This window comes from Globicephala melas, chromosome 7, assembly GCF_963455315.2.
Source record: "Globicephala melas chromosome 7, mGloMel1.2, whole genome shotgun sequence".
NCBI classification, from domain to species: Eukaryota; Metazoa; Chordata; class Mammalia; order Artiodactyla; family Delphinidae; genus Globicephala; species Globicephala melas.
In genome coordinates, this window is record NC_083320.1 from 85,491,337 (window position 1) to 85,507,988 (window position 16,652).

Consider the following 16,652-nt stretch of genomic DNA (forward strand, 5'->3'; position numbering starts at 1 on the left):
TTCTTCTTCTATAAAAGAGAAGTGATCGAACAGTGGCACCAGCCTTCCTGCCATCTATGATTCTGTGATTCACCCTGGCTTCTCCACTTAGGGGTCCATATCCGAATGGGTCAGATAGCCCTATTTTCTCCCACTGAAGCTGATTTGCAGCCCATTTCAGGAAGGTGGAAAACTTGGAGAAATGCCATCTTGAGAAAGCAAATACATTATTTATCTTGTCAAACTTTTATAAAATGCATAATTGTTGGCAGAAAGTACTTAAAAATGCCTTTTTTTCTTCCCTGTTGAATAAAAGCCTAATTACTAAATGTGGAATGGGATCTCCAGATTGATGGTGAGGGAATTGGTTACTTATCCTACTTCCACTTCTAGTATTAAACTAGGATGACGATAGATCAAACAGAATAAAAAAACGGTAGGTGATTTTCAAAATTCATGGATCTCAGAGATATTCTCTTAGGCCGTGAAACTTGCTTTGGCCTAGAATTCAGTTGCTTATGGTGTTTCTCCCACATCTTTAATCACTGTTACTTCTGTTGCATTAGTAGGTTAAGACAAACACGCATCTACATGAAAATAATTTATTCATTTCAGTAAATTCAGTGAACAGTAAGAAAAAAGAATAAGTATTTGAAAGAGAGTATAAAATGTGTTCAGGGGCTTCCCTGGTGGCGCAGTGGTTGAGAGTCCGCCTGCCGATGCAGGGGACATGGGTTCGTGCCCCGGTCTGGGAAGATCCCACATGCCGCGGAGTGGCTGGTCCCGTGAGCCATGGCTGCTGAGCCTGCGCGTCCGGAGCCTGTGCTCCGCAACGGGAGAGGCCACAACGGTGAGAGGCCCGCGTATTGCAAAAAATCAAAAGAACAACAAAAAAAATGTGTTCAGATATACTAGCTGCTTGATTTGGTTTAGGCTTCAGGAATAATGGGAAATCACTAGTAGCAAGTATAGTGCTGCCTGACACTGGTTTGCTCAGGACCTGTGTTCAGGTGAAAGCAGTGTTACTTCTTTAAGGGCAGAATCAACTTCCCATTTCCTCCTGATCTTCAGTTCAACTCTACAAAAAACTTAGTGACATCCACTATATAGCAGATGCTATCCCAGCAGATGCTGGGATAACTCCCAGGAAAATAATGACATGATCCTCATCCTCCAAATTTTTTGCAGCCCCACAGGGAAGCAGAACATGGAAATAGAGTGAAACAAGTAAAATGCTACTGTACAGAGTAGAAAAGAAGTCATGTTTAAGAGGAGTTCTGGGAAAGGCTTCTTGGAGTTGGTGATTCACATGCAGAAATTTTAAGAAAATTTCATCAGGTGAACTTGAAGAAAAGGCTGACGGAAAAGAGATAAAGGTGTGAAGTCACAGAAGTGTAAAATACACACATGTGAGTGTGAGTACTTGGTATTACTATGATGATCCTGGGGAAGTGGGGGAAGAGGATTGAAGTCAGAGAAGGGGAAGCAAGGCTGTAGTGAAAGGAAGGGAATAGGCCAGAAAAGGAAGGTCTTAACTGCCATGTGTAGCGCCTTGGGTTTTGTCCTTAGGTGATGGAGATATGGAAGGTTTTTGAGCGTGTCACTTCATGATCAGATTTGCATTTTGTAAGATAATTTGTGGCTGGATTATGGAGAATGGTGTGATGGGAACTGGATTGCATGGTAGCATGGAGACCTAGTTAAAAGGGTAATGCAATAGTTCAAATGAGTGATGAGATAATTTTCTGGTATAAAATCTCCAATTGATTCATAAATACACTGCCACATTTTAAAATGTCAGCAAATTGAAAATATTTTTAGTATTCAGTAGAACTAATTCATTGCACTTTTATAGTTTAAAATTATTCATGAAAATGATAGCAATGAAAAATTGAAAGAGGGTTAATATTTTATTTGTCTGTGGATTTAAAGCAGTACACTAAGAGAAAAATTTTCAGTTATAATTTTGCTATTAATATGGAATTTTACTTTACAAAATGTAAGGTAATGAATTTGTTTTATATATATATACATATATATATATCTAGTTGTTTGTGGAAATTATGCATATTTGAAAACAAGTGAATGATGTCATACTGTCGGTACATGTAGGTATTTGTCGAATTTGCATTTGATACTGAACTGATAGTTATAACGAAGACTTTGTATTAATTCAAGTCATGGCATAAGTGATGGATATTTTTAAGCAGAAAGTTAAATCCCAAATCGAGAAAGAATGAAAATATTTGTCAGGGAAAATTAAATAGCCATATATGCATATATGACTGTAGTTTTAAAAAGAGCACGTGTTAAAAGGTCATTGCAAATCATATATTTGGAACAGCACATTTGAAAATAGCTTTAAATTGTCTCACAAATAGTGTGGCATATAAGTCTTCTTACCAAATCTTGGTTTTGGTGCATAAGTCCTCACTTCTTAGTTATCACAGCAGGAAACAAAAGTCAGAGTTGATGAAATTAGAATATCCATAGCCTTGCGGGGGAATAGAATATTACAGTGCTACATCTTTTTCAGTATGAATCCAAGATTAAAAAAAAAATGTTGCTATTTAAGTACACAGTAGTATACAAGTTGTCATAAATGTTAGGTTGTATGCCCCATAATCAAATGGAATAATGATCAGTTTCTGTTGTATGTTATCTTCAATTCAAATTAATGCTCAGGAATCCAATTTCATGCCTTACTATTGGTCAGACTTTCTTTATTTGTGTATAATATTGTGAATGCCTGTAGTTTTAGGATTGCAAGTTTATTGCACTGCATTCAATGTTAGATTATTTATCAGTCTTCAGAGATTACATTGAAGCTTTAGGGGTTAGGATGTATTTGCTATGCATGATTTTTATGAAATTTTTTATAATAACTTTTTCATAGGATCTGTTTATCCTTGTCTCTTTTCCCCCCCATGTCATAATAGAATGTATTTTAGTACTTTGAAGAAACTTTTTCAGCAAAATATATTTTTACTACACATTTACCCTTAATAGGTTCTGTTAGGGGAATCAATGACAACATGTTTCAAAGCAGAAATCTTTTCATGCTTGGTTTTTTTTTTTGTTTAATGAGATTTCAGGTATATTTTAACAACTGGGGTTTCCCTGATGAATCATTAAAATAAGTGAGTGGGCTGGAAGGTAATACGAACTTTTCTCAGTACTGCCCTATTTTACTCTGCTGGGTTATTGGTTGCTTTTTAAGTAGAACCTGGGTGTGTTGGAGTTGGTGGTTGGAGGTTCAGAAGGGAAGAGGGGAAAGGGTCAGTTAGGAAATACTAGGTAAACCTCTGATGACCTGTCGGGAAATCCTACTCAAATTCTGCTTTCCTCAATTTACACCATTTTGTGTTTAAGCTTTCTGTTTTTGCTCTGCCAAGCTCAACTTTCCAAGTACTGTATATAGGCAAATAGAAAATATATTTTCAGCAATTGATTGAAGTTTAAGGTATCAAGCCATGTGTGGATTAGCCTGTGAAATCAATTTCTCATGTGTGTGGGATTAAAATCGTTAAAACCATCATCACTGAAACCATACCTTCCTACAACTAATAGCAGTAAGGTGTCTGTGGAATATATTAATACAACACGTCCTCTAATTTAAAATTATTACTTGGTATTTTGTTGGAAAATTATTTGAATATTATAGGTAACTGCATTGACATCATATATGAGGGCTAATTATGGGTTTCTAATGTGACTTAGCTTCAGTTTTTAAAAATTCACATGAGATATTTATACTTAGCACATCTTTTTCAATAAATCAGTGGCATATGGCAAATTTCCTTTAGCTATACTGTTTAAAAACAAAAAACTGAACTACCACAGCAGTTATAACTGCTGGAGGAGGTAGACAAAAATGTAGTTCACCTTGAAAATGATCATGGCTCAAGGAATAAAGAAACTGGGTCAAGCTTAAAATAAATGCAGGTACGATGACAAAAGTTTTAATATAAATTTAAAAATATTCACAGCATTGGTTTCAGGCTACTTTTGTTCTTGGTGATCTTATCAATAATGCATTACTCATTTTTAATTGAGATGACTCTAATGGCATCTTTTCATTTTGGTCAAAATATTTATATGAAATACTATTGTGATTTTTCACCTTATATTCCCTCTTAATTGTAAATGTACATTTTTGGAAGGCAGATAATTCTCCAATAGATCATTTTGACCTCTGGTAATCTTAAATAGAACTTGAAGTGGTTTAACATTCCTATGTCCTAGCTATCACTTTGACTCTTTTTATATTGCTAAATTAATGTTTAGCATTTAACCACGTATCATTAAATCATAGTATTGATAATGAATTAAACTTTCATAAAGCTTTAATAGTGTAGCAGGTTCTCATTGGTGTCACTGGGGAATAAAAAATGCTGAAGAAATGAGGTTTTTTAAAACTAAAGCTTACTTGTTTAAGCAGAAAAACTTAAAAGCTGATAAAAATTTATCTGAAACATTTTTTATGCTCTTTTAGGGAGTTTGAATGGATTGGCCATTTACTCGTAAAATATCATCATTCTAGTGTCATGTAGAAAGGACGTGGGCTTTCTGTTTGGTGTTTATTCTCCAATGTGGGAAGTTTTGTTTGTTTGTTTCTTCCTTTTAAAATGCCATACCCCTAATTCTAATATACTTACTCCGTTTAATTGTTTCAGGGCTTAAGGTCTGTGGTGGTACATGTGCTAATGCCTTAACAGATTCATAAATCCAGGCACCTATGTAAGACATTTGGCTGCATGTAGGCTCACCCAGCATCTTTTGGCAAACACCTGGCCGCAGCTTCCTGCCGTGGAGGAGACCCTGTCCTTCTCTGGAGTGAGGACTTTCAGTGTTGAGGCCCTGTTACTGCTGCTCCAAAACACTCACTCTCCAGTAGCCATTGCTAGTGGTGCAAAATGTCTGTATTTACCTGGCGTGCTCCTGAGAATCTATTATGCCAGGTGACCATCTTCAGTTTTCTGGGATTACTGCTAAAATGGGCAAATGGTGTACTCCCTTTATCTTTTAGTAAATTCCAGTGTAACAGCAAAAATCCTTTTTAACAGTGTCTTTTTTTTTTTTTCCCAACTCCTGCTCATGTTTCCAGCAGTGTTTTCTAAAACAAAGCTCAATGAAGCACAGTGAAAGTATTATTTGAGCAGTTCTTTAATGTGCTGTAATGACATTTGGTTTGAATCTTATATTTAAAAATCAGGTTCCCCTCTTTTGCTTGCACCTAGTGGGAATCATCTTTCTTCCAGGTTGTGCTTAAAGAAGACTATAGGGGAAGAACAAAATTTCTTCTTGCTGCAAAAGTTGCAGTAGAAGTAAAAGGGGGAACTGCCAGGATATGTCTGTCTCCACAAAACAAGCAGAACAAATTTCCATGAATCAAAGCCACTAAGTATAGTTTTCAGAGGTGGTAGGACATAGTTACTCTCCCTAGAAAAATACCCCAAATGCAGGCACACCCGTTGGCCACTAGAAGAATGCTCAAGTAAACGCTAGTTCAAACCTGTACATTTCACTCTTCTTACTGAGCTATTAAAGGGGTGGAAATCTAGTATAACTATAATCTTTTTTCCGCTTTTCTATTTTTCAACCTCCCACACGCTTGGTGTTCAGTTCTGCTTAGTGAGTGTCTTGAATCTACAGCAGCACCTACACGTACTGCCTCCACAGTGGCTGATAGTTTGCAGATAACTCATGATTCAGACCCATAAGAAACATCTGTAACTATAGGGCATGGTACGTGCTCTAGATTAATCATGGAAAAGGGCAGAGCAATGAAGAATCAGAAAGCTTGTTTTTTTCCAAATATTAATGTTGCTTTCTTTGAGGTTATATATGAGTGGAATATTCTCTAGAGTGGTTTATATCACATTCCATCACTTGGGGAAATATCTCAGGTCATTTTTATAAGAACCTTTTAGAGACCTTTTAAACATATACACGGCGTATACACCTTAGTGTGGTTAGGTCAGAGGAAATAAAGCAAGATAGCAGATATCTGTCATGTGAGGCAGTAAGCAAATTAGCGTTAAACTGCTTTTATTTTTTCTTGAAACCTTTGATATAATTTTCAAAATTGCCTTTCACTAGTTTTTCATTTGCTTTCTAGAAGTTTCCTTCATTTGAAGGGTTACTGGCTACCATTTTGTTAAACCTGGAGGCTGTTTTGTTAACTTACTGAATACAGCATTATAAAGTTGAAGTCACCAGCCAGCCTGAAAAAATCGAGCTGCATAGCGCAGTCTCTGAGCTTACTTCTTGCCCACAAAATCTGCAGTACTCTCAAATTTGTATTTGAAATACAGTCTGCTGATGGGGAATGGGTAACACCCACTGCCTTTCAAATGCATGTGTATATCTACTTTTCCCACCTTTCCTTGGTGAATAAGGAGCTGTGTTTGAAAAGAACTGCTTTTAAAATGCTGGAGGATTCTATCTTTACTCCTTAAGTAAGGTGGTTTATCCTAATAATGGGAGGGGCAAAATACCTTATTTCTGTTTGTCAGCTGCTATGCTTCAGTTTTATCTTCACATCACACCTCTGAGGTTAGTGCTTTTATCCCCATTTTAGAGAAGGTGAGACTAAGTCCTACAATGTTAGGTAGCTTGTCCAAGGCCCTACAGCTAGGACATGACAGAGCTGAGCTTCAAACCTGTATCTCCCTGACCCCAGGACTCATACTTTTTCCACCTGAGGAGCACTGCTTCCTATTTTACAGATAAGTGAAGTATGTGTTTGTATCTTTTCCCCAAAAATGCTTATTGGAAGATTTAAGACATCAAGAAATAAGCTTTTTTCACTTCAGTCATTTCTTTGAGAACCGTTTGAGACATTTTGCTTTGAAAGGCAATTTAAGCAGGCATTGCTTTGACTGAGCAAGGTGAAGCACAGTTTTCTTAGTTAGGAGCATCACTGAGTTTTTGAGACTAATAATTTTGTGGAACAACATTATTAGGGAAAGCAATATGCTTGCTGAACGAGTGGTGTTTACTTAAGTCATAAAGGAGAATTCAAACATCTGGAATATTTTTAAACGATGTAGTTGTTATGTACCAAGTGATATTTCTTATTTACTTCTTACAGGAAATAGCATATAATTTGAAATATATAAAAGTTTTTACATTCGTAGATATATTTTTATCTCACTGAGCACTTCAACAATAGTGATACTATTAAAGTAAAAAGTTGCTTGACAGCCGATTCTCTGTGGTGACAGTTTTACCACATCTTTAATAGTAATGTTACTTTATCGCTCTTAATGCCTTTGTTGTTTAAAGTAAGGTTGTAGAAACTTTGCTGGTTCACAAGCATACAGCTTTACCCTACTTTTTCGGTCTTCCTTTGGGGGTGGGATATTGACAATACTGAGGAAGTGGTCAAGCGTCTCAAGAAATTGTATCCTAAAGATTTTTAACACTAGAGAATAGAGATTTGAATATGAGTGTGCTGTCTTCTAAATATGGATTCGTTGGAGGCATTGGTAGCTGATGAATTTAAAGATGGATTAATATGAGAGTTCCAGAATCAGAGAATTCCTGAACTGGAAAGGCCCATGCAAATGAAGGGCTCTTGGAGTGAAAGTGTTAGTTAGGACAGGAGTTCAGTGACTGTCCAAGTCTAGATAGAGCTCTAGGCCAAGCCAGTGCTGAGGTTACTGAGTCAGGGTCATAGCCGTTCCAGCCAGGAAGTGAGTGATCACAGCGGGAGAGAACTTTAAACTTCCTGGGTAGGGGAAAAAACTGAGTCATTGTGGAAGTAATCTTAAGACATGAAAAAACAGAAATCAGAAAAATAAAGCATCTTTATTTCCTCTTATTAACATGAATGGTATAAAAATATTGATTCCAAAGTACAAACCTCAAGTGTTATATACTTTTTAAAAAAGCAGGACAAACCTATTTAAAAAAGTAATTTGTCTGTAAACGACTTTATTTGTTTTCTGTGTATAATATTTTAACATATTTATTTGAAAATATTTATACAAAATTTTTTTTGCTTAATATCTAGAATCTGTGAAGATTTGAAAGGGCCAATGAGTATTCTCATCATTGAGGCATTCTATGGAGGGTCCCATAAACAACTGGTGGATCTGCTTCAAGAAGAGTTAGAACACTGTGTTCTTTATACCCTTCCTGCAAAGAAATGGCACTGGAGAGCACGGACGTCGGCTTTGTACTTCTCTCAGAATATTCCTGCCAGTGAGCATTACAGGTAATTAGAGCCCAGGCTGCGTCTCCAGCCTGTTTTAAATGTACTTGTTCTAAGGAGGTTGCTTCTCTGTTGGCCTCTGTGAGATTTCCTTCAACTATGGAATTGGTCAGAATGACTACAGTAGCTATTCCTTTAGCGACAACAGAGCAGCCGACTACATTTGTACTCTGAGGACACCTGGTCGGTAGGAAAGTGGATTCATTTAGAGCCTGCATGCCTTTTCTCATTTGTCTTGTGCTTTTATCACATGCACGTGTGGGTGTATGATGACATTTTTTGGCCTGAGATGAGAGTTGATCCTGTGCACATTTGGTTTTTGCTTCCATAACCTCCCATGCCTCTTTTAGTGAGTATGCTGTTTTAGGGTGTCTGTTCTGTACTAGGAGCTAATGTTGGAAAGATGGATATGACCAAGGCCTGTGCCCTTACAGGCTTTAAAGACTATTCAGAGATGAGTAGTTTTTAAAGTGTCATGAGAGTATGAAAAGGGGAGAAGTTGATTTTGACTGTGACAAATTGGAGGTCGCTTTGTAGAGTTGGTCAACTTTGCTTTGTCTGGAAGGATGAATAGATTTGGGGGACACAGGCCTCAGTTTTGAATTTTGAATTGTTAGGAAGTGGGAACTAGGGAGACCTATTAGAAGGGCTTACGAGTCACACTGAAAAGTGTGGATGGGAAATACCGATTCCATTTTAAGGAAACAGTAGAATGGAATCCTCCTGAATATCCTTACTGCCATATGTCTCCTGATGGTTAAATAGTGGAAGATTATCCTACTGTGGTTTACATATCCGATGTTCTTACCGTTCTGGGCCCTTCTGTGTAGGACTGCATTGGTGGTGGCAGGAGTCGGGAGGGCCAGACTGATAATGAATGGAGTTCGAGCAGCTAGGTTGTTAGAGAAAGGGCACGTTGCAAGCTGCAGTGCTCACCTTGGCGTCAGCAGCCATTTCCATCTGCTGCTGCTTGTGAGGTAGGGCAGAGACAAGGGAGAGAGCAGCTTGAGATTTAAATGTAGGTTGCTGTTCTTAGTAGTAATTTTGGGGATTCAGAAAATAACCCATTTGGTGTATAAAAGCCATGCATCGCCTCTGAGAATTCAGATTGTCAGATGGAACAGCAGTGAGCACTCAAGTCATGTTGCTTGGGATTATAAAGGTAAAAGCTGTTTGGGGGCATATTGAGAATTTTGTATTTTTCTAATCTAAAGTGTATTTTTCCTTACATAATTTAATGTTTTATATTCTGATAATCACCAAGTGAGTATTGTGGATTCACTAGTAGTATTAGAAATTTCAGTGCATGTATCAATACAAAAGTTTTCAAGGCAATGACAAGTGAGTCGTTGCCTTGAAACAGTGCTAAACAGGATTTTAGCACTGTTGCTGTGCTAAAATTGATTGTTTATAGTTGCTTTCACATCTCATTTAATTGTGTTTTCTCAGCACCAATTGCATTATATTACTTAAGGTCAAGGAATCCAGTTGGCTTTATGGCACATTTTCATTTAACATTACCATTTGATATAATACATTCATACATACCAAATGATATAATACATTTCTACAATGATTTGAGCATTGAAACAAACCATTTCTGTATCTGCTGTTAGATTTCATTTTGATTACGCAGTGTTTTGGAATGGAATTTTTGTATCACAAATATATGTGTGTGGATAGCATGCAAACAAACACTTCTGTGCCCGTGGCTTCCCCACTCCGTTTGAGGTCTGAAGCATTTGAGGTAAAACATCACATTGCTTTTTGAAGCAGTCTTATTTGGGAGGTAGATTTCTGAAAGATGGTGTCATAAAATATAAAGTTTTACTCTCTGATAGCCATAACCTCCAGGTCCTAACAGTGGTATCTGTGATCTTTCAAACTCAGCCATTTAAGCTGCAGTTAATGGTACTTATTAATCTAATCAGACTTCACTACAACATATACCTCACCAGTCTAACTTACACTTATATTTGACTAACGATAACTTATCTACTCTTTACCAAATAACCTTTCTGAATACTTTTAGAAAAAACAGCAGCAGCTTGAAAACTTATATGCGAAGTTAAAAAATATGCTCACTCAACCCTAGATAGAAGTGCAAGAATGACGTTTTGTTACACCAGATAATTCTGATCTCTGTGGAGACTTTTAAAGATATGAAAAGTTCTTGATTTCTATTTACTTACTCTATTGGTACATTTGTCAAATGAAATCACCAAAATTCATAAAGATAAAATGATTAAGCACCAATATTGCATGCCATGCAAAAACTACTCTGAACTAGGAGGAATGTGTCTGATAAGAAAGACCTTGAATGTAGGTACACAGGTTATTTTTTTTCAACATCTGTACACATAGTCATTGTTTTTATAAGCGCGTTATCTGGGTAATATTTTATTACTAAAAGAATAAATGCTCCAGTCTAATTAATCAGCTTGATTCTGCTTTATCTTGACAGTGAAAAGAATACATCATGATTCACATTTAGAGCTGTTTAATTTTTATTATAGATTACAAAAGCTCCACAATTTATTTTTCTCAAAAGTAGTTTGGTAATTATTAGGTTTTATTAAAGCCTTGCCTTCTGGAAACTTCACAAAATGCAGAAAAATGTTTCTGAGGATGGGCCTCAAATTTCATGTTCTGAAATGTATGAGTCATTTGTCCCAGCATCAAGCATTTCTACTTTCTTAAAATATACCTAGAGTAGGCATCAAAGATATTTCGTTCTTCTTTCTTTCTGCAATATCTTTACTGAACTGAAAGAATCGCTCTTACTTAAAATCATTTTTTTCACTCTCAGATGCTTACAGTTATATTTTCATTCCATCTGAGGTATTGTGGCAGATACTGATCATTGCCCACCTAACAGCCCTTCTTCCTTGTTAACAGAATTAGTTTTCTTTGGCGTGGCTAAGTACCCAGCCCCTGGGAGTGAAGCTTGATGGACTTAAGTCGGTCATGATGATTCCGTTCTCTGCCAGATTTTCCCAGTTTTCCTTGAAGCTAGTGCTGGATTCTGGCAAATTCAGTTTAAGTAGATTACTTCTGGGGGTTCTTCCAACTAAGTTTTTTTCTATTTTATTTTGTGCTTTACTTATAAAAAGAGAAAGCCATCTCCCCTTCTCTGCATTTCACTGTGGTTATGATGTATACAATTAGCAGATGACAAGATGAGGACAAAACACCTGAGCTGCCATAAATGGCTGATGAAAGGCTGGAACGCTATAGCTACCTAGTACCCTGAAAACCCTCTGTTCCTAAAACATCTAGCTATGTTTTGTAAAACGTAATAAATTTCGTTTTAAGTTCATAGCCGAGCAGAGTAAGAAAGGATCTGGAGAGGGATTTGGACATTAGAGTGGTCACCTTGCTTTGAAGCCGTGGCTGCGTAGTTTTCACAAAGGGGACTGGTTAACTGAGTTATGTTACGTTCTTGAAATGAAATACTGTGCAGCATTAACCTGAATTAGGAAGCTTTCTGTGTCCTCTTATTGGAATCTCTCCAAGACAAGTGACCAAAAGTAAGGTGCCAAAGAGTGTTATTGCTGCCATCTTTGGTGCCAAGAAAGGAGGTTATAAGAACGAAATAATGGAAGAGTGCATTGGAAATGAATGAAGATACTTGCCTGGGGATTAGAGTAGCAGAGGTTGTTGGTGCCCCATCCATATCCCTCTCACCTTTCTCTTGTTGTGTGCCCTGGCCAGCTTCCTGCTGTCAGTCTCTGCAGCCCTTTTTGCCTGGGGGAGTAGCTGCTCTGCCAGTGCAGGCAGCAGGCCCCAGTAGCCCTCCGCCAGTGATCTCCGCCTCCTCAGATGAAATCATTCTGAAGTGTGAACAGGAGAGAAATCATTAACAAAGATTCCTCAAAAACCCTGTAAGTCAGGAAATAAAAGCATAATTCTAAATAATTCATGGGTCACAGAAGAAATTATAACAGATACTAAAAAATAGAACTGAGTCATAGTCAACATACTGCATATCACAACGTGGGTTGCATCTAAATTGACAGTCGCAGCCACATCATCTTTAATAAATTTATTTTTATTATTGTCTTTTTAAATTGTGATATGCAGTGCCTTCTAAAGCTTGGCCCAGGGCAGGGCCCCTCTTACTTTAATCTAGGAGGAGTACTGGGAAGGAAACAATAAAAAGAGTAAAAAATAGTGAAATTGAAAGCATATGTGTGTGTGTGTGTGTGTGTGTGTGTGTGTGTGTGTGTGTGTGTATAATGAAGATGAACAAACTAAAATTAGTGATTTTGAAATAATAAAACAGATATAAATCCAGGCATGCTTTATTTTTTAAAGGCACAATTCATTTTTGGAGTGAAAAAAGTATAACTACAAATATGACACAGATCAATAAAAAGGAGGAAATACTGTTAATAATTTTATGTTAATACATTTGCAAACTTAGACAATATGGATAATTTCTTAGAAAAACATAACTTCTAACACCTCACTCAAAATGAAATAGAAAATCCGAATGGGACTATAATCATTAAAGTTGTTGTTACATTAACTAAAAATCTCGCCATTAATAGACAGAGGCTGGGTCCTCGTGCAGGTTGGTTTACACCAGTTCTTCTCTGTCTCTTTCCAGACTTGCGTTACATGAGATCAAGTGTCTAGTTTTTTAGGTTTTCTGTTTCTTGTAGCCATACTAGTCCTAATTGGTGTTGATTATCATTATGATATCTCCCTTCCCTACTCCCAACCCTTGACCTTTTTTTTTTTTTTTTTAAATATCTAAGGAGGGGCAAGGAAAGCAAATAGTTGGATAGAAAATAAATTGAATGAAAGTTCAGTTGGGTCAAGTAATGTATAAAGTGAAATTCAAGCTTAAGGTGATATTTGATTGTTGATAATTCTGTTATGATTTGCCATTTTCTTAAATGGTACCTTGACTGTGTCTTTTCATTAAGCAGATTCTCTTTCAGGGAAGCTGTGATTTATTTATTTATTTTTGTTCTTAATTGAACTATTTGCTGTGAAACATTAAGCATAACTTTCTTTGGGAGAGTGAACATTTTTAACTGATATGAAGTACCTATGTATGTTTGATGTTTTTAGCTAGCCTTTGTGAATAAAGATGGCTAAACTAGTGAATATGGGTAAATTAATAAGGAAGGTGGTGGTTTCTCAAACAATTCTTTTATAAATTAATAATTCAATTACTTTGCTTGGCAATTATATCTTGTTTTGAATTGTTACCTCTTGTTAAAGATATAACTTTCTGAATGATATAATAATACTTTAGTAATAAAACATCATTTTATTAAAATGTACCTTTCTGAGTAATTTAATACCATCTTAATCATGAAGACATCTTTATATTATTGTGCATCATAGTTGGGAATATAAAAGTAAGTGATGACTTGTTAGGAATTTGTAGGTAAGTGAAGTATTGTTAGGCATACAAAGGGCAGTCATTTTGCATCTCTATAACCAAGGTAAGATTTGATGGATTTAAATAATAGTAATAATAGCTAACATATTGAACATTTACCATGTAGTAGACATTCTACAGTCCTGGAAGCTAGATATTGTTTTCCTGGTTTAGCAGAGGTAGAATCTCAGGCTTAGAGTCAGGTTACTTGCACTGGGTTACACAGCTAGTTACAGTAGATACGTGATTTGAGCTCAAGTCTGGCCACTTGCAAAGGCCATACACTGTTCGTTCTTTTTAAGCCCATGCTTTTAACCACTATGCTATCTCATTAGCTTGCTGAAGTAGGTTAATTAAGTAAATTAAGCCCGACTACCTCTTGATGAAAAAATATATTACTAGATTTCTCTATTAGAAGTGGGTGGTGGTGCCTCTTGGGGTCTTGAGAAGGGATATAGTTCTTGAAACTTATTGGAGGCTGATATCTGGGAACCAAGAGTCTTTCTAGGTTTGTGAATGTGATTTTTTCATTTTTGCTTATCACATTTCTCTTTAGCTTTTAGCGATAGAAGTCACATGTCATTTGAATTTTCCTCTTGAGGTTTTTCTTTAAATCCAAATAAATGCTACATGTGATGCTTTTTTAAAATCTTCGGGTAAACTCATGAATGAAAATAACATTCTTGTTTGTGGTGCTCAGTACCTGCCATTACCAAATTACCCTCAAACTGCTATACTGTGAAGTTCTCTACTTGGTTTATGAACTTGGCTAGAGACAGCATTCCAGTACTGCCCAGCTCACTGCCCTTATATCATTACCAGTTGCGTACAGTTCTTGGGGTTTGGATGATGTTCTGACACTGCGTAAATAATATTATCATTAGGTACGATGCAGCATCCCATAGTCTGACCCATATGTGACTCTTCCATTTATGAGAACTGGCCGAGAGTTTCCTTGTCACCGTTGCCCAGCCGGCCAGCTTCCCTATCCTATACTGCCTAATTGTGGGATTCTCTTTTGGTTTGTTTTTCTACCGATCTGCTCTTGTGTCTAGGCAGTGCACACAGCAGCTTTCCAGTATTTGTACAGTGCTTAGCGCTTTGTTCACAATATTACATCTCAGTGAACTCTCCTCTGATTGACAGTATAAAACCATCTGGACTTTTATGTTGAAAATGTAGCTGACCCCAATGCCACAGAAATAGTATAATACTGCACACCAAATAACTAACCATTCAGTCAGTCTCTGTTTCTCTGTCTCTCTCTGCCTATCTCTCTTTTCTCTCACTCTCTTCTCTCTCATATACAAAGACATGCACATGCACATGAATGACTAACTTTTAAATTACTGTAACACATCTTTCATTGCAAAACTGGAAACTGTGTCACAAGCATCCTAAAGGAGGGTTTCCAGACTTCATCTTTTCCAGTTTTCTTTGTGTTTCTTTTTCAGTTCTGTCAAGAAGTAAAGTATTCCAGTAGCAAGAAAAAAATTTTTTCATGTTATGGAGTTCGTAGTTTATTCTCACCATCAACTGCTAATTCAAAAGTGTTTGTATACTTAGTAGCAAGCACTGTGAACCCACTGCTTCCAAGGAGTGAAGCACAACAGTGGAACTTCAAGTGCATGTTTTTAATATTCCTTCTAGCATATTTTAAAAATAAAATAAAATTTCACATTTAAGATTCTATACAGCCCCCAGGTAACAGTGCATCAGGATATAAGTTATTATTTTGAACAGACTCTGTACCTTAAAGACCTATAGGATAAATCTCCCATATATTTAACCTTTGAAATTTGACAACTGTATTTTAAAAGACAAACTGGATGTTTATTACACTTTTACAGAGGAGAGAAAATCATTATTTTTAATGAAGGAAATGGAAAGAGCAAAACAACCCCGAACACCCTTAAATGGATGCAAAATCATACTATTGTATAAAAATGCTTTGGCTCTAGAGTAAGCACCTTCATAATTTTGCTTTTAGAAGTCACATGCTTATTTTTCACATAACAATTGAAACTGTGAGTCTGATCTTAGAGTGCTTCTAATCTAGTTGTTTTAGGTATTTTCATTGCACTTCCACTCCCAACATTTGTTTGTTTATTTGAGAAAGTGTTTCTGCTTTTATTAAGGTCTTAGTCAATGAAATATGTTTGCTTTGGGAGCTGTGTAGGGTGTGCACAGGTCTGAGTGTCTGACATCCTGTATTCAGGGCTTCTAAAGCTATGGTGCAGATACTCTGGTACCCTTCCCTTCTCTTAAGCCTCCCCTCTTAGGGAAGCTTTCATGCTCACCTATTTCCTTGGGATCAGATTTGGCCTCCTAACCATCTTTGGACACACTGTCCTGTTTATTAAATGGCCAATTCTTGTGCATATCTTCTTTGTTTATACTCTGTGGTTCTTTCACATGATGGACCTGCTGGCCTCCTGACCAGCCAGCCCACAAAGATAACTGCAGGCAGAAGGCGGGAGCTGAATCAGGTCTTGTGCTTACAAAAGAGCATACATGTCCCTTTCATTCTTCTGTCTTTCTGAAGAACATAATCCTATATTTTAGTAAATTTTTTCCTGTAAGCAGTCTTTCCTATATTTCTCTTTGTTCACCATCTCATGCTGATCATCAAAATTTAACACTCCCTTTTGAGGAGAAATTCCTGGTGACTGAATACATGTAGTTGAGAGAGGGCAGGAGGGTGGGATGGTTTGACCAGACTAGGTATCTTTTGGTTCTTTTCTAAGCTTGTTTCCATTTTTTCCCCCTTCATCAGCATGTATTAAGAACTTTTACGTCCAGAGCCAGTGCCTATGCGAGCACTGGTGATGTAAAGGCAAACTTGACAAACGTGGACGTACAGTGCTGACACTTAGTAAGCATTTAGTAAACTCTGTTGATTGAAAGAAAATTTAATGCCTGTATATCCAATTGTTATACTAGTAATTTGGATTAAATAATCCCTGATTAAAAACCATCAGTGACTTCACCTTGCGTACGTAAAAATCCAGATTACATATAGGGCTCATAGGGCCCTGCCTGCCTCTGCAACCT

The 16,652-nt window shown here is 36.8% G+C and overlaps 1 protein-coding gene across 23 annotated transcripts in view; it reads left to right on the forward strand.

Annotated features, from left to right (window-relative positions):
* Positions 1 to 16,652, forward strand: part of GTDC1 (glycosyltransferase like domain containing 1) — a 492,727-nt gene that overhangs the window by 99,188 nt on the left and 376,887 nt on the right. For 16 of the 23 annotated variants that reach the window (XR_009564645.2, XR_009564636.1, XR_009564640.1 and 13 more), the window contains one exon: positions 8,000 to 8,203. Coding sequence is in view for 11 of the 23 variants with exons in the window: in XM_070045996.1 (XP_069902097.1) it covers positions 8,025 to 8,203 (179 nt within the window). In the remaining 12 variants the exon portion in view is untranslated. Of the gene's footprint in view, positions 1 to 1,167; positions 1,395 to 7,999; positions 8,204 to 16,652 lie in introns of those variants that run through there. The other 7 variants (XM_070045999.1, XM_070045997.1, XM_070046003.1 and 4 more) reach the window with 3 other exon arrangements.